Below are 27275 nucleotides of genomic sequence, written 5' to 3'. Positions count from 1 at the left end.
AAATGCCAGTCCACCTGTGACATTTTAGTGTAATAAAGAGGGTCCTGACCTGCTCTACTCACATGCTGTAACTCTCACATACAAAAGTTCTACTTCAAAGAGAAAAATGGTTTTAGCTTGCAGAAGTAATTATTTCCCTCCCTTTGCAGTAATCTGAGTGATGATGCCCTTGATTCCATTTGGAAAATCATCTAAGAACTTTTCTAAAAAGAAAAGAGAGTTAATATACTATGAATAAGGTGCGTCCTTTGATGAGTGCACATATTCAGAGAATGTTTTTTATGAAAAAGATAAAAGGATGTAAAAGACAGGAGCAAGCTGAAACTTAAATTCCTTACTCTAAACCTATGATTTGACTTCCACTCTTCCACGTTATGTTTTTAATTGCAAACATGAATAGAGGGGTATGGAGGAAAAGGATTGTGAAAGATTGAGTGAAGTGAAGCAGGATACTCAAGGGCAGACAGTATTAATTTGTATAAAAGGCATTTCAACATCTTAAAAAAATATGCTTGCCATAGACCACTTTTTTTAAGGGTTTAGTATTGTTTTATACAGAAAACTGTATAATTTTTAAAATGGTAAACTAAATTGATGAAGGACTGTAATTTAAAACCATACAGTAGGTTAAAGATTTGATAATGATGCAAAAGATATTTTTATATTACCTTTGTATTAATCACCAAAACATACCAACAACATTCACCAAATGATATTTAAAAGTCCTTATTCTCTACTCCTTCAACTCATTTTTATAAAGTACTAATTATAAGTTGTATACACACGCATACATAGAGAGATATGAGATGAGAGAGAGTCATGTTCAAAAAGCATAATACAGTATCTAATCTAAAAATCGCAGTGGGTCTTAGTATTAGGCCAATGCCACCTCATGCAAACATCAACATATAACTTTTTTCATCTTACAATAATTTGTTTAACAAACATGCAGTAAAAATTAATTACCACCTTACTACTTCCAGAGTGTTTCAGTGGGTAAGTTTGCAAGCATGTGCTGCTAATCATCTTGCCTTAATTATTCGATCATCAGCATGTTTGCAGACTCCTATAAAACCAAAAGTTTTGGCAGTTTGCTGGTTTGGAGCATTCAGGTGTTAACACAATGCCAGGAGGGAAAGACATAAGCAAGGGTCCTAGAGAAGAAATTGTTGCTGCACATTAATTTGGAGTTCTATAGTGAGAAGGTTTATAACAGTGGAAAGCATATTGTACAACAGTTGCCAATCTTCTCATAAGTGGACGTTCTAGGGTATTCACCCAAAGTCAGACCATGCAGTGTTTAGAGAAATACAAAAAATCTAAGAGCTACATCACAGACCATACAGGCTTCAGTAAATGAGTTAAATAAAAAAATGTATGACAGAACAATAGAAGAAGACCAAACAAGTAAGGTTTATTTGGAAGGTTGCTAGGAGAAACCTCTTTGGTCTAGAAAAAAAAAGCTCAAAAAAGCTTGACTAAGGTTTACAAAATTGCATCTAAAAAAAGACTTCTGGAACAATGTCGTGTGGACAGATGAAACCAAAGTGGAATTGTTTGGTGTTAAAGCCCAGTGCATGTCTGACAAACACCAAACAGCAACTGTGCAGAAAAAAAAACTCATATTGCTGTCTAGCTAGGATTTGTGCTTACAGCTACCAGAACCTGGGCATCTTGCAGTCATTAAGTTTAGCAGGAACTCTTCCATATATACTGTATATATATATATATATATATATATATATATATATATATATATATATATATAGTATATACTGTACAGTATATATATATATATATATATATATATATATATATATATATATATATATATAGTATATACTGTACAGTATATACTGTGTATGTATATATATATTTATGTATACACACACACACACACACACACACACACACACCAGTATTACCAGTGTATTGTAAAGGCATTTGTTCGGAAACAGCTAATGCTGAAATTGGGTCATGCAACCAGTCAATGCACACAAATCTACATCACAACAACTGAAATGCTGTGGTGGGATCTCAAGAAAGCTGCACATAAGCCAAATGCCCAAAATTCTCAATGAACTGAAGCAATGTTGTAAAGAAGAGTGGGCCAAACATCCTTCAAAATGATGTGAGAGACTGATATAATTTGCAGGAATGTATTATTTTCTACAGGACAATATATGTGTTTTCCTCTTGGCATTGTGTTAACACACATCTGAATCCTCCAAACCAGCAAACTGTCAAAACTTCTGCTGTACACCTGCTAATGTCCTGTATGACTTATATTGACTATAGTTATTGGTGGATCTACAAACTGGTTAGAAAAATGCTAGCTTTCAACATGACTGTGTAACTGGGATAGTCAAAACTCACTATGTAGGTAGTAGTGTTTACTAAGGTGTACTGTAAACCAAGTGTGATAACCTATTTACTTTGTTCAGTCATATTGTTTATTGTTATTAATGACATTGTTACCTACTGATGTCTATGATCATGAACCATTGCGGTCGCCTTCAGAAACTTTACACATTCATTACTGTATGTCCTTTTTTTCTTTTTGTCTAATGGTATTATTGGAGTCTGACCTATTTTATAAACATGGAGATAATTCAAACACACTTTTTATTCTCAGAAGACAGAAAGTGACTCATAAAATTTTGGATAATGGAATGAAGGTGAATAAGTGTGTGTAATTTTTTTCTCATATCAGTGCACTTCTGTAAACATGCCAACAACCTGAAGGTTAAAGGAATTTGATAAATAGCTGCTTTTACTTAAGCTTGTATTATTAGATCATAAGATGTGTTCATTTTCTAGGCAGGGAGCTTAAACTGATCTGAAAAATTGGTACAAAATGAACTACACTTTTTGGACCAAAAAAAGTCCCTGCGTGGATAAATTTTTATTTTCCATTAAAATGTCATTGGATGCTTAGTGCAGTGATTAATGTGTTCCAGTTGGCAACAATTATTTTCACTAAAACTGATGCAGCTTCTCATTTTATATACAACAATGTCAGAAGATCCCATGGTTATACTGTAAAAAAAGATGTTTCAGAAGAGTTAAAGTATTGTTTTTTTTTTTTTTTTTTTTTTTACTAATGGGTTGAAATTGTGAGTTAACAGGTTTAAATTACAGTTTAAAAATTGTTCAGTGCATTATTAAAGTCTGGACCAATATTGCTTAACTGTCAACTTTACAAAATAAATGTCATCAAAAAAAATCATAAATGATCATCCCAGGTGATCACTTAAACACTTGGTGAAGTTATATAAATATAGAAAGCAACAGTAACAATCACAGTTGTGTTTAATAGTGAGGTCAGAGCATTTCCGCCAAAACAAGGTGATGAAAACACACAGGACTGTGATTTAACGGCTCTGTGGCCATAAGAAAACCACTTGTGAGTGAGACTATTTGGAAAAAGAGGCTTCAGTTTACTAGGGAGCATAAAGATCAGACTTTAGGGCAATGGGACAAGGTCTATTCCAGAGCAATAGGTGTTTGATAAGCTGGCATGCACATCAAGCCACATACCCATCATGCATTGTGTCCACTGCACAAGCTGGAGACAGTGTTGTCTTTTATATCTGTGTTTGTTTCAGTTAGACAGGTCTAGGCTCAGCAACATTATATGGCAATAAAATGAAGTCAGTTGATGACCTGTGCTGAGAAGACTTTACAGAACCAAATTTTGTTCTTCTTTGTCAAAACAATGACATGGCGGATATGCAAAGCAATTGAAGCTAAGGGTGATCCAATGAAAGTTAATGTGAATTTCATTTTTTAAATTAAAATGTATTTCTTTATTTATTTCTTTTTTTGGATAGTAAGTATGTTACCAGTGTGATGCTTTCTTTATAAATTCTTTATAATGTATTGTTATTTGGTTACATCCCTACTACCTTAAAGTAGGTGCTGCCTGTTAAAAGAAGAATAAAATAAATTTTGGAAAAAACTAAGAGGTGCAAGCAAAGAACTTTCAAGAATCTTAAGATATCAACAGTATAATTAAATGTTTTTAATATTATCATTTATATTGTGTCATGAATTTGAATAAGAAATGCATGATTACTGAGAAAGAATTAGGAATTTACACTGGACTACAGAATTATTATGATTATTATTTTTTATGTTTCAATCGGTGCCATTGTGTGTGAAGCTTTGTAGTCATGTCCAGTTCTTTGCCATGTGTGCTGCCAGCCTTAATTGGACATGCAGTTATTTTAGTCTCCTCACATTCATGTTATACCAATCACATTATTCCTTTCAGAATGCAGACCTTCGAGAGGCTTTAGATAGACTTAACAGGCTCAATATTTCAGAGGATTTTAACCAGATGATAATTCACGTTTGTGCAATGGCAATAATCTAACTTTCCAGCTGTCTTCAAAATGGAAATTCACTGCTGCCATGTTAAGAATGGGTGCTTTGGAACCAATTATAATAAAATAGAATCTTATTTAAGGATTAGGGAGCAGAGGGAAGAAAATAATTTAGGAGACTTAAATAATTTACAGTAATTGTACTTTGCTTAGTAACATGTGTGCCTATTAGTGTATTTAAAACTGTATCTAGCTAAAGAGCGAACAAAGACTGGGTACAAATGCATGCCTGCACATTTATTAAAGCCTACTTCAGTATTACAGATTCTTGATTGGGTGCCATCAACAAACTAGTTGATGTTAACTCTCATATCATCAAGTTGATTTATAATCTCTTTGCAGGGTTGTATTCTGGTGATATCATTGAGCAGTCAAATGCCCATGGACAGCTTAAATCCCTGCTATCTTGTGAGGTATTCTGATAGATGCAGCACATGACTAACAGCATAGTGTTAAATGATCATTGCTTGGACACAGCATTGATTTAGTAAGTCCTTCTCCATTAGATGATGAAGAACAATTCTGCTCTATTTTTATATCTAAAAGTGACATCTACATGGCAAAGAAAAACCTTCAGTTATTTTATAGCAATAAGGAAGCCCAGCTAATATAGCTAGTTATTTATTTCACTAAGCTATTTACATCCATCCATTATCTATATTGTGCATGCTGTGTAGTGTCACAGGGGACCTGGAAGCCTATCTCAGTGAACTAAGGGAACAAGGCAGGATACACTTTAGACCGGGTGCCAACAAACAAACACCCAATCATACAGGTGATTTTAAAAATGCCAGTCTGTCTACATGTCTTTGGACTGTGGGAGGAAGTAAGAAAGAGGAGAACCAGGAGGAAACCCACTAAACACAGGAAGAAAATGCACATTTCATGCTAGAGACTGAGGATAAGATATAAACCCCCAGCCTAGTTGGTGCAAGGCAGGGGTGCTAAACATTAAGCCCAACCATGCTGCCTAACTCTTACAGTATACCTATAGTATTTTACCAGTTATCTTTACAATGTCTATTCCATATCTATGTACAGCATCTCAAGTCAAGGAAAGTCAAATGGGCTTTTATTGTCACTTTAACCATATTCAGTTTAGTACACAGTGAAACGAAACAATGTTCCTCCAGGACCAAGGTTCTACATGCAACATCAATTACCAACAGAAATGAACCTACCAAGAAACCTACTGTAATTAGCTGGCTAGCTGAGACAGGACAGATTGGCATGACAACATAAATTACCAAACAAGTAACTAGCTAACTTATAGACCTGTAATTAGCTGCCTAGCTGGGACAAGACAGATTGACATTTTTAGTTAGCAGAGAACTATCTACTTGACATTACAATACTCTGTGGTACTGAGGTGATGAGTTGAGGTAGTGGGACGAGAAAAAGTGAACGTTCCATAAGTAGCAGCAAAGATAAAGATAGTTAGTGCAAATTAGCAATTTATAAGATTAAACAATTTTCAGACCAGATATTAATCTGGATGCAGAAGCAAAATTTTATGTCCACCTGAGCCACGGTCTGTTTGTGTTTTATGTAATGCAAATTTTTTTTTTTTTGGTACCTTACTATGTCACACTTAAAATAGCATAACTAGATTTGCTATGAGATTTGCTTTGAATAGAATGCACATTCCTGTCCACCCCACTGGATAGGTGGTCAACCACCATGTAAAAAGGAGGTACTGGAGTGTTATCTACTTTATGTGCTACCCATGTGATGTAATACATTAGTCCTCAATCAATATCCTCTTACAGATTCACAGTCCTTTCACCTGCAAATTGACATCCTCTCTAAAAGAAGCCTCAATGCTTACAAACTGGCATCTCACACTTCTGGGAACACTTCACTTCTGTACTTTCTTGTATGTGTCTAGTATATGCTCTTTTGGATTTGAAACTGCCCATCAGTAAAATATCACAGGTTTGTATATAATTTGATTTATTGGCAATTAATTTAGCTCTACCTTATCAAGAGTCTGACACTATCTTTGTAATATTGTATGAGTAGTCACCTAAATTGCTGTACAGAGGGGAGCCTCAATCAGAAAAAGCCTGCATGCACTAAACTAGCAATTCCATAGATTTTGTTTAAATCTAATATTCAGTTTTTGTAACACAAACAGACAATATCTTCAGGATAACGTCAGCATGATGCATTGTGCTGCACTTTCAAAATATCAACTTATACTGCTGTACTGCGGGTTAGTTTATCACAATCGTTCTGAATAAAACAGTTGTATTAAGCAAAGATATAAGGTGCGGTGTCAGAATCGAGCACATCATCACCTGACCGTCTCCAAGATTGTCATATGATGCATAAAGGCACATTGTGTCTGCTTTCTCACATAACATCCGACATGTTCATACATTTTGGTTGCCTTTGCCTCTATTTAAATGCATGTGCTATTTCAATTCCTTTTTAAAGGTCACCTTCTATGAGAATGAATTATCTCCACAATGCTATGTCTTTTTAGTCACTGACGTGTAGTGAATGAGATAACAGTTTGATTCAGTGAATCTCCTGCTGTTTCTCAGCTTAGTTCAAGGAATTGCTTTTGGATAGCCGAGTATAGTTAACTTACAGAGTTTCTATATATATATATATATATATATATATATATATATATATATATATATATATATATATATATATATACAGAATATATATATATAAAGCCTATTTTTTGGGAAAAGTTCTGTTTTTTACTTTAAGCAAACCCTGCACTGCGGGTGATCACCTGCTATACTTTGCACTTTCTTGGCTCTCCAGCTTTTACACCACTGCTGCTTTCATGGTTCATTTTTAATTTAATAGTGTTCACTGGTTACAGAGATGAAGTGATTCACAGTTCTATGCACCCAGCGCAGGAACTGAACCATAAGGTTGAACATGTGTTGTATATAATTTAGAATTGATAAATTGCCAATTAAAACAGATCAGACAATTACATGTTTGGATAAACCGATTGCACAAGGGCAACTTATGTCTGATCATGCTCTGATTAATGAGTGTTTGAAATAGTAAACCCATGTGGCAAGTTTTGTCAAAAATATTCACATGTTTTTGTTTGTTCTTTAGTTAAAATGTAATATTTTATGAGCATGCATGCTGATACCTTCTTGTTTCAGATGATCATGTGAACTGAATGGCAGAAAATGTTTTTCATACATGCTCCGTTATAAATAGAAAAATGTGCATAGATAGATGTTTTAGATAATCATATCAAATGAATTTATGTTTTTTACAGATGCTCTGTTATAAATTAGGAATGAAGTGCATGCATAGATAGATTTATCATTTATTCATCCTAGGTAACCAATTTATTATGATCAGGGAATTACTATTATTATTATTATTATTATTGATTAACTGTTCATCTTATTAGAAGTATCCTGAAAAGACTTTATTATATGTTAAGTGTGCTATTGTGCTACCCTGTATATCCCTGCTTAATTTTTTGTTCTAATCTGCTACATAACTCCAAGCACTATCATTTGTCTTCACTTACAGTAAACTAGCTTTTTCTTACACAGAATGTTACAGTAAACGTGTTCATGGATAAGACTTTAGTCAAAACACTTAATGTTTAAACTTCAGCTTTTTCTCAATTTAAAAGATTTATTTGAACTGCTCTCACAGCCTTAAATCCAGCGCTCCATATAGTAACTCCAGCATCGAGCTCTAGTTTTATCCACTCTTTTTTAATAGAAAGACATGAAAATCAATTCTGACAATATTAAAGCCAGAAAGTACTGCAGTAACCTAGTTCTAGTCAATGCTCTTCTAGATGAGACTACAGTGGATATTATGTTGTGATCATACCACACAGCTGTTGAATTAACGAATTAGAAAATGTTAATGAATTTTCTTTAACATTAGATTTGATAATAGTTCAGACTGGAACTTAACTGATACTGTAGGTTGATTATTCCCTTCAGTGCATTTTCATTATATGGTAGCTTTTAACAGTTGACGTGTAAAACATGACATGTGTAACATCAGTTTATGTCATGATACCACCACTCCAGTCCTTCTCTCCCTGCCAGTTCCATGATCACTTCCTGTTTAATGATTATATAAATGACAGTCATACTGTAGTCACTTAATAAGACATTGTTTGGCCTCTCAGATTGTGTGTAAAGTTGTATTAAGACCTCCAGCACACGGGACACGTGATATTAATAAATACATAAAATGTCATCACTACTGTATAAATCATAATGCTAAATTCTGGTTTAAAAAATAAATCTAATTTATTTCCGTGAATAAATGTCTTACACTCACAGTTGTATACACATGTAATGGTTGTCTTCCTAATTCGGCATGTTACATTTTGCAGAGACATATAAAAAGTTGCTTTTATGCTGGAGACTGCCATGGTCTGAATATCAGCTCTCTGCAGTCTCCTGTGGTCATGGACTTCTTCACCAGTCACCTTGCTGCTCCACTGGTGGAGTTCGCATCATTGCCCAATCCAGCTGAGGTATGTTTACACACACACGCACGCACGCATGCACGCACGCACATAGCCCACATGATTACCAAAATTCAGTTAAATGCTTAGCTAATACAGTATGATTTTAATAAAATCTTAACATCTATTTTCAATTTGTCAAATAACCACTAAGGGAAAGGTCATGTTTTCATTTTCAATCCATGAGAGTCTAAAGTGTTTATTTATTTTAAAAGTTTTATCCATACTACAATGACATCTTGAGTCATGAGCCCATAAGCATACAACTGAATGGTGCAAGTCTGTTACACAAACTAAATGCAGCTTGATTGGCAGCATTGTTGGCTAATGCACCATTATGGCTCTGTGTCTATTTGATTTGCTGAAGTAAAATTGATCATTTATTCATATTCATCCATTTTCAGTTGGCACTTTTCCCTCGAGAGGGGCATGGTGTATGCAGGCCCTATCCTGGGAATACTAGGCTTTTAGTGGAAAGCCATTCTGAATTGCACACCATTGCACAAATTTTTTATATATATATTAGTTTAGCAGTAACAATACCTTGTAATAGCACCTCTGTGATTAAGGAAATTAAATCTGATTTAAAGGCCATACAGTATATTTTCACACATTTTAGGCATTCTTTTCTTCAGTAACCTTGACAGAGATTAACTTCCACCTACAATCTACCACATGTCAGCATGGGCATTAAATTGAATGCCTACATCACTTGAAGAAAGTGTATTCCCATATGTAGTCTCCAGAACTTCTTACTAGAGCTCAATTATATTTTAATAGGATTCTTCTTCAAAAAGGATTTAGAAATTAAATTTGGCATAAGGCTTTTGTGTGACACTACTCAAGTACCTCACAAAGCCAAAACCGTGACTGTTTTTTAAGAACAAGCACATGCTCTGCAAGGTGATTCACAGTTCCTTGTAAATTTGAAGAGCACCATATGTTCTTTTTTTTTTTTCATGAGTGCTATGCTTGTGACAACAGTTCGGTCCACTGCACATTTGTGTACTTGTTAAACATCTGCACTCCAAAGGCGCCCCTTTTCCTGTTCACAGCTTCAACCTAAATGCAAGTTTGATTAACCTAAATCTAATAAAAAAAAATTTCAGTAGATTTTTTTTTAAACCATAAACATAAGTTCCTGGGGCCTCATGTATCAACGCTGCGTACGCACAAAAACTTTGCTTACGCCAGTTTTCACGCTCACGGTCGGATTTATTAACAGTGAAATTAACGCAAGAATGTGCGTTCTTCCACGCCAACTTCATGTCGGGCGTACGTGTATTTCTTGTGTGTGTTTGTTTTATTTCCGTTGGCGACTTCTAGAGGCAATTATGTTAGATTGCACACTACAAAGTATCGCACCAACACGTGTGAAAAAAATTGCTATTAATTTCTAATTACTAAAATTGGATAATTGACACAATATTTTTCTACCAATTATGTGATTTAGAAAATATAAAAGCATTTGCAAATGTATACAACCCTTAATCTATGGCAATGGCACTGTTGGCCTTCCGAATCCGAAGGAAATGCGTTTTTAGGGATCACAGTGATTTTCTGACCCTTTTCTTTCCAAAGGGAACTGGCAGACCGCTCGGGGTTAAGCCAGACATCTTTGAGCCGTGCAATGCCAGCTGTATGGGACGGGATCATCTGCATGTCTAGCAGGTATATAAGGTTTCCATACCATGCAGTTGACCAGGCAAACATTAAAGCGCAATTTGCAGCAATCGCCGGTCTTCCTAATGTAATCGAAGCGATCGACTGCACGCACACTGCTATAAAGGCGCCACCTGAAGACGAATTTGCATACGTGAATCAGAAACATTTCCATTCAATAAATGTGCAAATAAAATGTGATGCTCAAATGCGCCTAACAAATATTGTGGCAAGGTGGCCTGGGACAACCCATGATTCATTCATCCTCACAAACAGCATGGTTGGGATGAGGCTCCAAGGTAGCAGGGTGCGCAATGGGTGGCTTCTTGGTGAGTGATGTATTTAAAGATATTATTTCAGCTAAATTTGTTTTTTTTTTATTTTGTTATTAATTCCGGTGGACAAACTTGCAAATAACACAGTTTTTCTCCGGTCTACCTCCGATAGGAGCACCTCCAATTCACATTCTGTGAAGTTTCTCTTCTTGCTTGCTTTTGCCATTGCTTTTTCGTTTGGTTTTGCCAAAGTGGAGTCATTAACATACTTATACGAGGGGGGAGGCAGGGAGGGGTTTTTCGCTCGTGCACGTGCGCTCAATTTCACGTTAATTCGGATGTACAAAGAGAATATGCATGGGATTCCATTTCCATTTACAGCTTTGTCTGTACGCAATGTTTTAGTATGAATTCAAGGCAAGTCTTTGTACATGAGGCCCCTGGTCCCGTAAAATTTAGCATTATACTCTACTGAGAAAGGCTTGTGTTACATTACATTACATTACAAGATGCTCAAGTGCTGATTCTCTTTTATGGGCATTTGGAAGCTGATAATTGGGCCCATATATATATATATATATATATACAGTATAGCGCTCCATAAGCAAAACATCCAAATATGACCCAGGGGCACCGAATTACTGCATCTACAGCCATTAATGCAGCCTTGCTTTTGTGCAAAATGGCACTGGACCTTGTGAACGCAGTGAGCGTGCCCTCCCTAAATGCCAGTCAATGATGCAGAAGTAAAGAGGAACACATGAAGGGGCACTTTGACCAGATAACAGGGTTTAATTATGTGGAAACGATGGATGGAGAGTGAGATGACAGGTAGAGCTGTGCATGGTGGGCTGAAGGGGTTGGCTAGAATGTGGGAATGATGAAGAAACACACCACTTTAACAAGGTCACACTCATTTGTTCTATACAGAAGAAGGAGAAGAGATGCTATCCACAAATCTGAGTGATACACAAAGAATAGTAATTTCATGTCCTGTTGACTGAATGTCCTCTTATATCCCCAGTTAACAAAGAATGTTATTAGAACCTTCAGAAAGTATTCAACTGGTTCATCTAAGTTTGGGATTTAAAGTCCAAAAGTTATGTCAATATTGGCTTGGGAAAAGATGTGTCCTGCTTTCAGTTCTCATGCATTTTAGAGTTTTTGCCGATAAAGGCAAAGTTCACATCAAACCTTGGAATAAAAAAAGGTGTAATCTCTTCGACTTTGACCATGGCATGGATGTTGATGAATACGATCAATATATCTTTAAGATCAATAGATATTTAATAACTAACGGCCTCTAAATTTTATACCATAATTTGTAAAACAAACACACACACACACACACACACACACTCATGCAATCACTCATTACAGCTGTGATCAACAAAAAGCATTGAACCTTGCACTAGATGGGCTACAACAGTAAAAGACCACCTTTGGTTTCACTCCAGTCAGCCAACAGCAAAACGAACTTGATGCTAAAATGGCCACAGGCTCACAAACTACGCAGCACCAGTTTCTGAATGGTTTCCAGTTACCGGTGTCTGTCCAGTTTTGGTAAATACTGTATGTGCTCATGATAGTAACAGATTCTTCTTCTTGGTTGGTGGGACTTCTATTGTTCTAGGTGATCTATCTTAGGGTTGAATGATTTTTGTGTCCTGAGTTAATTTTCTGTTGTTAATGCTACAGACAGTAAGGTTTGTCTCCCAGGGGATCAACAGTTCCTGAAATACTCAAACCAGCCCATATGGCACTAGCAACCATGCCAAGGTTAAAGTCATTTCCCCTTTTTATTGTGATGTTTAATGTAAACATTAACTAAAGCTATTGACCTGTATCTGCCTGATTTTATGCTTTGGGTGAATGGTACATGATTGGCAGATCGGAAATCTGTAAAAATGAGCAGGTGTACAGATACATGTATTCCTTTTAAAGTGACCAGTGCAAAGATATAACAATATGAATAGCCCAATTCCTAATTATCACATTAATCACTCCAAATTTAATTTAATATGACAATATGGTTTCAACCCTCATTAACCTATGACTGAGAGCATGTGGTCCAGCACATTATAATATATGCAGTACAGTATAATTACCTATATAGAAACTGTGCTTTCTAAATCATGGTTGTAGTACAGTACAATCATCATACTTTTCCAAGAACACTGGAAATGTTGAAGGATGGGACATGGATGGGACACCAGTCGATTATTGTTGCCACATACCTTTAGACACAACTTTATTTACACCTAGGGCCAATTTAGGATAGCCAATACACTTGGGTGGGATAAAATTTGGAAACCCAGAGGAAACCTGAACAAACAAATCTTTGGACAGATAGGAGCCCGAGTTTAATATTAAAGATTGAGCTAAGCTAATTTAAACGAAAGGCATTTTGGCAATTTTTTTTTATTTTCAGCTCAGAAGCAAAACAGAAGTTGCCTACATTAGGTAACAAAGAGTTGTCGCATGACATAAGTAGCAGCTGTGAATGGACAAACACCACCTTCGGTGAGATTTCCAAACACAGGTTCACGTTCATCGCATCTTCACACAGGTAAGTTATAATCAAAAAACATTTAACTCTTATGAAGTCACTGCTATCCATCCATACAAGCTGTATGGTTGCTGTTAAGGAGGCTGCATAGTTGCATAACTAATTAAAGAAATTCTATCTGCATAAGAAATGATAGAGTGTGGTCTTGACTGGATTTCATAATTATATTTCAGGCATACAGATGTCAAAGCAATGCCCTCTGAAAGATTTAACCAGAGGACCAAGACAGCAAGCTCTCACAGGAAACAACACCACACCCTACAGTATAGCCTGAAGTCTAGCTGGCCAGGGATCAGAAATGGATACAGCTGCACCACATGCTGCATTAACAGTGTTATTCATGTTTTGTACTGTATTTCACATATAACCTGAATAAATGATGGAAAACTGTCAATTCTGAATCTCTTTATTTGTGCAACATAATATTGATTAGTGCAGTGCTGAAGTAAATATGTGCAAAGTCCACCATACCAATGCAAGCACAAATCCAATGGGTAGAAGAATTAAAGTGGAAGTGTAATATTTTAATTGACCACGCTCATTCCTTTCCTTTTTTTTTCTTCTAAGCCCTTCTTCTCTGTAAAAAATGTTGCACTTGATGTCCACACGGTGCATTTTTGATTGCATCTTGACTTGTTTTTACATACTGTAGCGCTCGACTTTGTTATTTAAGCTAGTTACACTATTACGGGGTTGAGAATCTAAATACAGGCTAATAGAATTTACTTCCGGTATTGTGCAAGCTTCGCGGAGCAAGTAAAGACACGCGACAACAACAACAATATTAAAACAAACCCAAAGTGTATTGAGTTAAACAGAAAAACCAAGGTGCACCAAAAAAGCAATATATACAAATACTGTATATACAAATATAACCAATGTATGTAGTGTATGCGTGTGTGTGAGTGCGTATGTATGAATGTCCAATGTCCGTGTTATTGTAGTGTGTAGGTATTGGTAGACGGGAGTGTTTGCTCAGTCTCACCAGTGTTAGATGTTTAATCCGGGAGCACGAGATAACGAAACAAGAGGGGTATAGTTGGAGTCCAGACAAAAGATTATTCCTCAAGGGAAACGTAATCCTCTGGACACGGCAAGCTCTCTCTCTCTTAACCACAGCGCTGTAAACTTCATCTCCCCTTCCTGAGTACTTTGCCAGTTCCAGCTTTATGCTGGAACATGTAACCAATACACAGTCTTCTTGGGAACAGAATAAACCATAGCGGGGCTCATTTATGCGGCTTGGTGGTTTTATTTTCATTTTCAACCAACCCCCTTATGTGGCTCAGCTACTCCAGCGTGTAAGGAGGACGACTGTCCTAGCGCATTAACTTAACCACTGACTCGGTTTTGTGGCTTGCCCCAAGACATAGTGTACTTTATTGGTTCTTTTGTGTCTTTTGATTTTCTTGCTGGTCCCTCCCACTGGCCCCCAGCTTAGCAGGAAAGTTTTGAGGGGCAGAGGAAAGAGAGGGTGCCTGTTGCCAAACCAGCAGGCCCGGTTCGGGAGCAGACCTCCTGGTTCAGGAAAGCTACCTGAAGACCTTCCTGCTGTACTTGTACCACCCCAGCCAGGTCTCTGCCGAGGACAGCTCCGAAAATCTTTCGCCCCCATGCAGTCCTTCTCTGGAGTTGCGATGTTTGGAATCCCGGGTGAATGTAGAGTTGGAGATTGTGTAGATGCAGGAGTGTAGGCCTGTAACTTGTGGATGGTGGGCGTGTTAGTCATCTGCCTCTCCCAGATTACATCACAGCGCAAAAAACAGTCAGTTGCCGCTCTCTTCAGTTTTTCTAAAGACTCCTGGCAGTAGCGATCCAGCTCAGCTAATCTAGCATCCACTGCCTGCCAAAAACTGATTTCCCAGTTTATACTGATGTTTATTGATTCTTTAAAATCCTTCTCTAACATACCCACTTTCTCTGACAGAGATTCTACATCCCCTTTACATTGCTTAAGTTCAGTTTTTATTGTTTGTATAATATCAATATTAGACACATGACCAACAGTAACATCATCATCATGTCTATCTGATATATATAATGGACTAATACCCCTATCTCACCTATGCGGTTTGACTTACGATGAGATGCAGAGTTAGGCACCGTGAGTCACCACGATTGCCCACCGACGTTTACGCTGGCGTTCCACAAAGTTCTGTAAGGACCGCAAGCTTCCGTGAGGACCGGCAAAAAATTAAACGTTTAATTTTTCGCGCGGAAAGATGGAAACATACTCACAGCGCCAAAAACTTGCGGTGAATCATGATGAACCATACTTATGGCCACTGCGATAACCGCGTAGGTGAGATAGGGTTATGAGCAAAGAAGTTCTTTCAGCTGTAGGATTACGGCGTATCACAAATGCATGTACATTCATCTACATTACCTAGTACATTACTAATAAAAACAGAGTTGGCCTACTAACAAAAACAGAGTTGGCCTTCCCGGTGCTACTAGCGTTAGCATTAGCTCTAGCCATGTTAGCATCTATTTTGCTCTGCTAAGTCACACAACACCAGAAAATACCCCCCCAAAAAACAGATTTCCTGTACGGGCCACAAATATGTAACACTCAGATAAAATATATTTTATTAATGTTACACTAAACGTGGGATCATTATCTCTGTGTCGGTGGCTTTAAACCCAGTGAGCAAGAAGGACTCAAACCCAGACCAATTTAAATCCACCAAAAAAAACAACAAAGAAAATGTGAGAACATGTAAAATGTCCAAAGTCCAGGTTATTGTATGTGTGTGAAGGAGATGGATTGGTTTTACGCTAAATGATGGTAAACAATCGGGAGGCCGATGACAGAGTGTGAGAACCGTAACGAAGCAGACCAGTCTGTGTTAATCCGGATAGCAAAAAAAACCCCCGCAAGTAACAGTCTCCGTTAGTCTCTTTGAAAACTCTGTGAATGTAAACATTCACAAGACACGCGACAACACAATTTCAAAACAAACCCAAAGTGTATATAGTGAAACAGAAAAACAAACAACCAAGGTGCACCAAAAACCAATATTTATGAAATAAATACAAATAGAAAAAAGTTGTAAGTGTGTGTGCATGTACGAAAGTTCAATGTCCATGTTATTGTAATGAGTGTGTGATGGTGGCTGGGAGAAATGGCTCGGTCTCACCGGCCAATCCGGGAGCACGAGAAAACGGAATGAGATGGGTATTGAATGTGTCCAATAAAGATTAATCCACTTATGAAAAAGTAATCCTCTGTGACTACAAACAAGCTCTCTTTCTCTCTTCCAAAACCAGCGCACTGTCTCATCTCTCCACCCCGACATGTTTGCCGGTTCCACTTTTATGCCGGAACTCGTGCCCCGACACGTCATCGGGGTTCTTAACCCCGGAACCATCCCATCCTTTGGGGACAAAATAAACCGTACAGGGGTCGCTAATAAGGCCCGGTGGTTTTATTTTTTATTTATTATTTTACTTGCCCCCTAAAAACAACCCCCTTATGTGGCTGCGCTACAAAGTGTCTTTTAAAAACATGGTCATGGCTTCCCAAAATGTGATGCACCATGGCATTGTTGTTCATTACCCATAATCGTGTGCATGTTTCACCTAGGAAAGTAAATGCAGTGTACAATTCAATTGAATGTACATTATTGAACAGATTACAGCTAAAGATTTTGTTTTATTTAACTCTACATTCATGTTCAAAGGTGAAGGTACAGTAAAATGCTAGTCTTTTAAATAAGGTAGTTCAGTCTTATTTTAAAAGTGCTCCATTCAGAAGTCTGTTGAAATTCAGCACCTCTTTCTCTACTACAGTATATTTAGCCCACTCCTCTCTAGAGTAAGGATGATTTAAATTTTGCCATGATAGATCTATGTTATGGCTTAAAAGTAGAGAGCCATAAAACACTAACACAGTTAGCAATTACAGATAAAGTGAGGCTTCTAGAAATATTTCTCTGTCACTAGTGATCTTTTCCAAAGAGCACTGTTCTCATGATGCCGCTATCTTTCATCCATTTATTGTGGGAAAAAAGGCAAGCTTTTTAGGAATGTGTGCTGCATGATCTTTTTGTAGTGTTAATTTACTATTTTGAACAGGGGGGGGAAATGACAAATGGGATATGGTCTGCATCATGTTTTACGCCGAAAGGATGCTGCTTTATTGATTTAGAGATTTGGACATTGTGTAGATGAGGACGTATTTCGAGCTTTTATTTATTTGTGGGCTCGGCAAACTGTGCGAGGGAGAAGTTCCTTGGTTAATTGCTCGCATGTATTTAAATCTTGTTCCCTCCTGCTCTCTGTGTGTTGTGGTGACATTTCCTATGCTTGGGTTTGTGCATCTGTCTCATTCAGCACACATGCATGGCTAAGCATCTACGGTGCAATAGTGGTGTGCCTTAAACTGTGAAAGTAACCTTTTCCTGGCATTCAACCCATCAGGCTGTATTAGTGCAGGGGGAACTCACTATGTTCAGGAGCAGAACTCTCAACTTTTGTTTCTCTCATCAGCATAAAACAGCTCTAGGAAGCTTTGTGTTTGTAAATTAAGAGATTCAATATGACATGTTAGCTTCAAGGCCCTCAATTCTCCAGATTTTATGCATTTATTTTTGTTGTGATCCGATAATGATACACTGTATATGATGATATATGATATACAGTATACACACTATATATATATATATATATATATATATATATATATATATATATATATATATATATATATATATATATATAGGACCCCTCTAAATTCCTTAAACATTTTAGTACATTCTTTCAAAGGACAATACTATAGAAATGGAACTTGGATATATTTTAGAGTAGCTTGTATAACAGTATAGATTTACTGTCCTCTGAAAATAACCTAAAATACAGCCATTATTGTCAAAATAGCTGGCAACAAAAATTAGTATGCCCTAAGTGATAACGGATTTATTGAATATCTGCGGGGCATCCTCAGGCGGGAGGCCATGTGTCTAGCATCCAGCAGCTCCTTAATAACATTATGGAGAAGTGCAAGAGGATCCCATCAACAACATGTGCAGCTCTGGTGAATTCTATGCCCAGGAGGATTAAGGCCATGCTAAATACTGTAACAATGGTGCTCACACAAAACATTGACACTTTGGGCCTGTTCACTTAGGGTGTACTCATGTTCATTGCCAGTTATTTAGACAAAAACAAAAAAAGTCTGCATGTTGAGTCATTATTAAAGCTTGCTACAGTATACAAACTGCACATTAACTACTCTAAAGTATATCCAATATGTGAATGTGAGAATGTAAAGTATATCCAAAATGTGAGGGTATACTGTACATACACTCACCTAAAGGATTATTAGGAACACCTGTTCAATTTCTCCTTTATGCAATTATCTAATCAACCAATCACATGGCAGTTGCTTCAATGCATTTAGGGGTGTGGTCCTGGTCAAGACAATCTCCTGAACTTCAAACTGAATGTCAGAATGGAAAAGAAAGGTAATTTAAGTAATTTTGAGCGTGGCATGGTTGTTGGTGCCAGACGGGCCGGTCTAAGTATTTCACAACCTGCTCAGTTACTGGGATTTTCACACACAACCATTTCTATGGTTTACAAAGAATGGTGTGAAAAGGGAAAAACATCCAGTATGCGGCAGTCATGTGGGTGAAAATGACTTGTTGATGCTAGAGGTCAGAGGAGAATGGGCCGACTGATTCAAGCTGATAGAAGAGCAACTTTGACTGAAATAATCACTTGTTACAACCGAGGTATTCAGCAAAGCATTTGTGAAGCTACAACACGCACAACCTTGACGCGGATGGGCTACAACAGCAGAAGACCCCACCTCATCTCCACTACAAATTGGAAAAAGAGGCTACAATTTGCATGAGCTCACCAAAATTGGACAGTTGAAGACTGGAAAAATGTTGCCTGGTCTGATGAGTCTCGATTTATGTTGAAATAGTAGAGTCAGAATTTGGCGTAAACAGAATGAGAACATGGATCCATCATGCCTTGTTACCACTGTGCAGGGTGGTGGTGGTGTAATGGTGTGGGGGATGTTTTCTTGGCACACTTTAGGCCCCCTGGTGCCAATTGGGCATCATTTAAATGCCACGGGGATACCTAAGCATTGTTTCTGACCTTGTCCATCCCCTTATGACCACCATGTACCCATCCTCTGATGGCTACTTCCAGAAGGATAATGCACCATGTCACAAAGCTCTAATTATTTTAAATTGGTTTCTTGAACATGACAATGAGTTCACTGTACTAAAATGGCCCCCACCGTCACCAGATCTCAACCCAATAGAGCATCTTTAGGATGTGGTGAAACAAGAGCTTCGTGCCCTGGATGTGCATCCCACAAATCTTCATCAACTGCAAGATGCTATCCTATCAATATGGGCCAACATTTCTAAAGAATGCTTTCAGCACCTTGTTAAATGAATGCCATGTAGAATTAAGGCAGTTCTGAAGGCGAAAGGGGGTCAATCACTGTATTAGTATGGTGTTCCTAATAATCCTTTAGGTGAGTGTATATTTCCAGCCTATTATACATTTTAACCCATCAGTTGAAAAAAAAAACTTTTATTTGTAGACTTTAGCTTTTATTTCATACTGTAGCTGTCTCTGTATAGTATGTTGGGTATGAACCTGTTTAACAAAAATGGTGGATTGGTAGTGTAAATGACTGAATGGGGACTCTAAACTCTAACAGGATACCCTCTTGTTTTTACCTTATTATTGCATTAAATAACCTCAAATTCTCTGTATTGTGCTTAAAATAGTGTAATATTTATTTTTCATGTTCAATTTTAGTTGCTGGAAACCCAGGAACTATTTGCAAGTTCCACACTAATGCATCATGTCAGTTGTGACAGCCTTCCTTGGCATGGTATAGCATTTGCTCCCAATTCTCCCCCTCACCAGATGGCAATTCACCTTCTCAGGCAAAGAAGAACTTTACCATCTTTCTAAACATTCAGATTAAACCTGAGGAGGTGTAGGTTTGTTGGCCATGAACTAGAAGACATTCAGATTTTGAGGTCAGAGATGTTCCTTTAGTATATGCAAATCAAATCAAATTAGCATGGTATGGCAGCTCTGTGCATTGGTAAATTGTTTTAAATTGACAGTTGAGCATGGACCATAAAAACAGCTAAATCCTGCCATCTGGCTCTCACACATCAAAGTGACCCTGTTTTGTGGCGCATTTCTGATAAGGGTGTAAAATGTACATGCTAAGGTCTAATGGGACACTGTTTCTTTCCTGACAGTTTAACAGCTTCACTAGTCAAAAGGTATAATTACATCAATGACAACTGATGAGAGTATGCATTATTTTTGGCTCTGTTTGTGGTAGTGTTTTTATTTGTTTTATTCTTCTTCCAATTACAGATGGGCATTAAATATATATTTTTTAAAAGTTTAGCTTATTATTTTCTTTTTTTCCAAAATGGTATTAGTACACCCCATGCCTTACATACAAAATGTTTTTATAGTTTGCAGTAATGCTTCTCTTATTCTCTCCATCAATGTGGCCACTTTTAATTTCTGATATAATTGGTGTTTTTTTTAGTTTATTTTACTTACATATTTAACATATTTTAAGTGTTATTAGTCTTTTGGCTGCTCCTGTCAAGGGGTAGCCAAAGCAGACCATCCGATCTGCACACAACTTGGCACAGATTTTATGACTCTGTGGCTGTGGCTTAGGACTGGCAATACATCCAGTGGCTGGGGTTTGGTCATTGGCTCGAAATCAAGCCCAGGATGTGAGGCAAGACATCTATTCCTGAGCCACCAATGGACACACAACATTTGGGATAATTTGCAATAATTTGCAAACAACATGAGAAATATAAAAATGTTCATACTTCCATATGTTTAAATGGAAAATTCGGTCAAAACATGCTGTGGCAATATTATAATAAGACATGTTTAAAAATAAAAAAGAACTTGTTCTTTCAATGATATCTTTACGTTTCATACATTGGAGAATACGAAACCAGTCTCTAAGAAATTTCTGTCTGTATATATCTGTATGTCTGTCCAGTTGCTTTTGTCACAGCATCACGCAAAACTGGCTGGACACACTTTGCCAGTGCTTTGAAATTTGCCTGAAGTTACATCTGTGTAAAAAAATAAAATAAATTTAAAAAATGGGACATTATGAGCAGTTTTGTACCAGATTACCTCACAGGAGCCAGAGTATGCGAAACACAGAAGAAACAAATAAAAGGTGTAAAATACTTAACCTTACAAGATTTAATTTCTTCATAGAAATAAGTTAGGCAGAGAGTTCTGACGTACAGAAAGACAGGCAGACATGTACAGTATGTGAGCTTCAACCTGAAATAATATTATCACTGATTACAAGAATTGCTGATCAGTTCATTTTAAGATTGAACCTTTAACAAATTCTAATAAAAAACCAAAAACATTACCCATCAATTATGGGCATTAACGCTAGTTATCATTATAAGACTTGGCTTAAATCATATTAGTTTATGGTACCTTCCCCCAAATCATCAAAATTCCTTTTGCCAGTTGACCTAAAATAAAAAAGAAAAAATTGACAAAGAAAGAATAAAGAAAAAAATAATTAACAAAAAATATATTCAATGTTTTTATCCAAAATTTTCCTGGATTTAATTTAATTTAATATGCAATAACAGATTTAGACACTGGGAGTTAAACTCTGTCGTAATGCTCCTTAGTCTATATTTTCACTCTCCAATTTCAAGAAATTTTTTATTCATAGACTGGGAAATGTTTTAATACTAGCCTACACAGATGTAGGCTTATTATAAGTCAATTTGGTCCTTATAAAAACATTATTTTTTTTCATTTGGCGCTTCAAAAATGTGGGAAGTTAAATACTAAAGCATGCTGTACTTTTTTCAGTTTTCAGCTGTTTTTTTTTTTACTTCTACTAAACAAGCCATGATCAGACTGCCTGCTTTTTTTTCTGGCCACCCAGGATCTTCTTTAATGGCTTAATTATGTAGAAATCACTTGAATGTGGTAATAACTTTCTGCCAAGTTCCTTTAATGTAAAAGAGGTGTTTGAATTATTTTACATACAGTTCCCACAGACAGATGCATCTCTTCCGCAAGTTGGTGATGAGTTACCTGTCCATTCTCAAGGATCAGGCATTCCACTTGCAGATTGTTAACAAAATTGACTGCAGTAGGCTCTGAACCACCTCAACTTTGGTCATCATTCACTGTTGTACTGTCTTCTTTAAAATGTTTGCACCATTAGTTTTTTTTACTGCGGTTAAAAGTCAACATATTGTGCTTGAACTCAACAGGTGGCCACATTTCCCCTTAAATAAAGTTGTATTGTAAATTCATCTTTTTAAGTGGGAAAACTTGCACAATTGGTGGCTGACTAAATACTTTTTTGCCCCACTGTACCTTCTTGTTCACAGGGGTGTTAAAATCAAGCGCCAAGGGATTTCTATACATAGGAGTCAATGAGAGTGTTCACACAGGCTTTGGTGACGTGCGTTTGTCCGGCTGCGCGTTTATACTGTGTAAAAAAAAACATTGCATGCAGCTTTTTCTTGGCATTTAAATCCCAATGAACGCAAGGAATATGCTTTTAGTGTGTTTTCTCGCGTTCATTTTACGCTACGGAGGACCAGATATATCCTATGATCCTACATGCTATACATAGGGAAAAAAAATGAGGCACCTCAACTAAAACGACAAGGGCTTTTATATCCAGTTCCTGACACTGCCTCCACAGGTTAGCACACAAACTACCATTTGGGCTGCAGGCTGGCGTTAGACAGAGACAAACAAACGGCAGTGTAGAAGTCAATCAAGCGCCCATACAAAACGCAACATAAACGTCTAGGACGTTCAAAGCGCGTTCGTTTACCAAAAAAATTGAACCGCTATGTGAACATGGCCTTACCGGGACTATATTTGCATCCCAGTTTATGAGGAAAAATGTTTCTTCTGATATAAATTGGAACTGTACACTGTAGGAAGACAGTGATGCAGCCAAAATACAGTATAAATGCCACCAGGCCTGTGAGAAAGATATATTTTATATAGAATAAGCAATAAAATCAAATGCAAATAATGTCTTGTTTTTAATATTACAGTTTGTTCATTTACCTGTTGTTACCAAATGGCATTATCAGTATGATAAGACTGTGAACAGTCTTTACACTGCATACTCCTAAATACATCTTCATTTAGTTGCTTTTTTACTTTCTTTGTTAACTTGTAGTCTTTATTAGTGTATACGTTGCAATAGTCAGTATTTTTTTTAAAATATAGTATTGTGATCTTGGAATTTTAAAATGCAAGTTACACCCACCCCCATAAACCTGAAATCAAACTTTTTTAAGGGTGGGGGCAATAGGATCATATAGAGACTGTTCGGCCTGGGTAAAAAAAAAAAAAAAAAAAAGATCTGTCTGGCCAAAGATCTGTCATAAACCAATAACCTAGTTTGGGCAGAGGTAATATCTGCTCAGTATAAGCCTGGAACTCAGCCTGCCCTCAACATCTGCTCAGTGGAAGAGCTACAGGCTGGATGCTAATTATTTTGGCATGTTTGTCTTTAAAAGTTATGGGCTTCAGAAGAACTGAGGGATTACTGAAGCAAGTAACACTTTTTTTTTTTGTTTGTTTTATACTCTTGCCTTTTATTCTCTTTCTACCATGCACCTTTTTTAGTTCAGTGATCCCATACAAACCTCAGGGCTTCTAGAAACAATAGCTGTCAGTAAAGAAAAAGCTTGGCTAGTCAACCAATCCTAACCTTAAACTTGAATTTAACTTACATGCATCATAATCTTCTCCATCTAAATATAGATATGACAGATGTAATGTTATATGGCAGCAAGAAATACAATTCTGAAAGAACCTTGATGACCTAATAGACCCATGACTTTTCAATATTTTTCAGCAGCCAGATTATAGTAACTTATAGTGACTAGTACCAGTCAAAAGTTTGGATTTATTTTCCATGCAGTTATTGTATAGACATAAAAAGAACTCCATATAAAAACTTCGTCTCATCTTAGTCTTGTGCTGATTTAAATTGCTGTTGCAAACATCAGGTTCTCTGGCAACTCTTCCAAACAAACCATACTTGTTCAATCCTCTTCTAATTGTGCTTTTATGGACTTTAACACTTAATGTGCTCAATGAGGCTTGTAGGGTCTGATATGTAGCTTTAAGTTTTTTTGTTTGTATTCTTTTGAGCATTGTACTGTCTGACCTTCAGCTGGATGAAATGGGGCGTGCAGTCCTGTAAAGATTGGCAACTGTCTTGAATGCTTTGCACTTGAAAAATCTCTCTCGCTGCAGAATGATGTACAGCAACAGTTGCTTTTCTAAGACCATTGGTTATGTCTTTTCCCTCTTGGCATTGTTTTAACACACACCAGAATGCTTCAGCCCAGCAAACTGCACATACTTCTGCTTTTATAGTGGTCTGCCACCTGCTAATGATCAATTAATCAAGCGCTGATGATTAGCAGCACCTGGCTGCAACTTACTCCCTTAAATCCTGTGGAAGTAGTAAAAAAGAATGTAGGATTGGCCACATAGTTTGCCTTTTTGTTAAATTAATTATTGCATGGTAAAAAAAAATAAAAATAAATTATACGTTATATGGGGTTCTATTTGCCCTAATACTAAGACCCGCTATACATGCACTTGCATACAGTATACCAATTAAAATTTTAGAGACACCCTTTCCTCCAATGTTTTTTCTTAGTTTTGATCATTTCCAACATTGCACTTTAATACTGAAGACAGCCAAACTATGAAAGAATACCCACTGTACAGAATTACAGGTATGTAGTAAGTAAAGTATCAATTACCCAATATAGTTTTATTTAAATTCATTAGATTCATGTGGTTGAAATCTGGAATTCACAGGTGTGCTTTGTCAAAAAATAATTTGTGAAATTTCTTGCCTTCTTAATGTGCTTTAGACCATTAGTCGCCTTGTGCATAGGAAGGTACAGAGTCAATTGCCTTATTAATGCTACTACTGCACAATTACATATTGTATATATTATAGCAAGAAACACTCGTTAAAAACGAGTTAAAAAAAAAGTCTTATTTTAAGAAAAGAATGTCAGTCAGTCAGAAAAATCCCCAATACTTTGAATAAATCCCAAAGTAAGGCTAACCTCATGGCATATCTCAAAAGGCCAACTAAGAGAATGCAAAAAGTGTGGAAAGCGGTCATCAAATTGGGTACTATTAAGAATAAAAAATATAAAACATATTGGGGTAAAATCTTCATTATTTATATAAAATAATTTAAATAATTAAAATAAAGGAAAAACACTGAATAAGAAGTTGTTCACAATTATAAAGGGTGGTAATATGAAGCAGTGTAGATTTCCTGTCAGCTCAAACCAGACTGCAAATTATACTCTGACCTCTCATGACCTTAAGGCATTTTCATCCAAATAAATGCCACTCAGTTGATGTTTGTTTGTTTTGCGTGACATTTTGTGTAAACTTTGAAAATCCCAGAAGAACAACAGTTTGTGAAATACTTGGACTGCCCATTTGTCAAAGTCACTGAAATCAAATTATTTCCTCATTCTGAAGGCCGAGACAAACAACTGAAATTCTTTACCCATATTGACATGATGTTAGGCAATGCACTGATGCCACACAAGTCATAGCAGACGATCACCTGAAAAAAAAAGATAAACTCTCTATCAAATATATCTTTCCAGACCTTCTAAAAAAACAGACCACATAATTATAATGTAGTGTGAAGAATTAATTTTTTTTTTGTAAAAAATTGAGTTTTACACCCTCACAGCAAGTTGCAGTGTATGAAGAAAATAACAGCTTTGGTCAAAGTATTTGCTGACAGATTTCTTCATACATTGGTACCCCGTTGCGTCTTGATCCAGTAGGGTTCAGGCAGATTCAACAAAGCTGCTCTGAAGTCTACTTCAGCAAAGAAACCCTGAGGCAATGCATTAGTCACACAAATCTCCCAGTCTAAATGATCACAATCTCCCATGCTGGGGTCTAAAATAGCAAGAAGAATGGCTACCCACCTGAGCCCATCTGTGGCTGCCTCTGGACTGTTCAGATAGAGGTTACTGAGGTCAGCTTGAAGAGAAACACAGAGCAATCTAACTCGTCTAAGTTCAACTAGCTGTCTTAAATTGACTGGGCCTGTTTGGATAATGCATATTTGATTGTGGTTAAATCTGAAGTTTCAGTCATAAACCTGACTGAACTGATCAAAAGTTTCCTAAAACATCTGAAAATTAAAAATTAGGTGTCATGTTAGACTAGTCCAGACTTTTTTTCCTAGAAATACATCAATCCACTAACTTACATTTACACTTGAAATAACCACTACTGATGGGTTTTGATACCAATTGTAACTCTTTCATTTAAAATATATAAGGAGTGTTTAAGTCAAACCAGGACTTATCATTAAATATTTTGTAAATAAATGCTTAAATCGATTGCAACTCTAGCACGCCAAGCACAGCGTGCTAATGAGACACCACAGTAAAACATCTGAATGATGCAAACGTGTTAAAGAAGGCCATATAGTTTGTCCAGCTGAGATAGCTTTGTGCCCACTGCATTCGTTCCCATGAATCTTTAGAAACAAACTGTACATCCAAGTGCAACACCACTTGCAGGAACAAGGGTTATATAAAGAAAGAAAGGGATTCCTTCTTCTTATAACTGTGTTCTTTTATTCTGCACAATAAATAGTCCCGCTTTAACTTGAACACCATCATATATAAGTAAGAAAGGATCTTACTTATCCTTTCAAACTACTCCAAACCACCCTAATTTTACATCCCGCAGTATTCTTTTAAAGTTATTCTTATGTCATATAACTTCAGACATACATTGAATAACCTTAAAATAATGAATGGAGATTTTTGAAG

General features: G+C 36.7%; 1 protein-coding gene across 1 annotated transcript in view; it reads left to right on the top strand.

Moving 5' to 3' along the window:
- The window catches only part of LOC128543257 (inactive N-acetylated-alpha-linked acidic dipeptidase-like protein 2), a 318759-nt gene that overhangs the window by 221189 nt on the left and 70295 nt on the right, over positions 1-27275 (top strand). Inside the window, exon 10 of the mRNA XM_053513625.1 lies at positions 8743-8886. Coding sequence (XP_053369600.1) covers positions 8743-8886 — 144 coding nt within the window. The remainder of the gene's footprint in view (positions 1-8742; positions 8887-27275) is intronic.

Source organism: Clarias gariepinus, chromosome 15 (genome assembly GCF_024256425.1).
Source record: "Clarias gariepinus isolate MV-2021 ecotype Netherlands chromosome 15, CGAR_prim_01v2, whole genome shotgun sequence".
NCBI lineage: Eukaryota > Metazoa > Chordata > Actinopteri > Siluriformes > Clariidae > Clarias > Clarias gariepinus.
The sequence above is the reverse complement of the archived record's forward strand: the minus strand, read 5'-3'. Positions and strand labels throughout refer to the sequence as shown.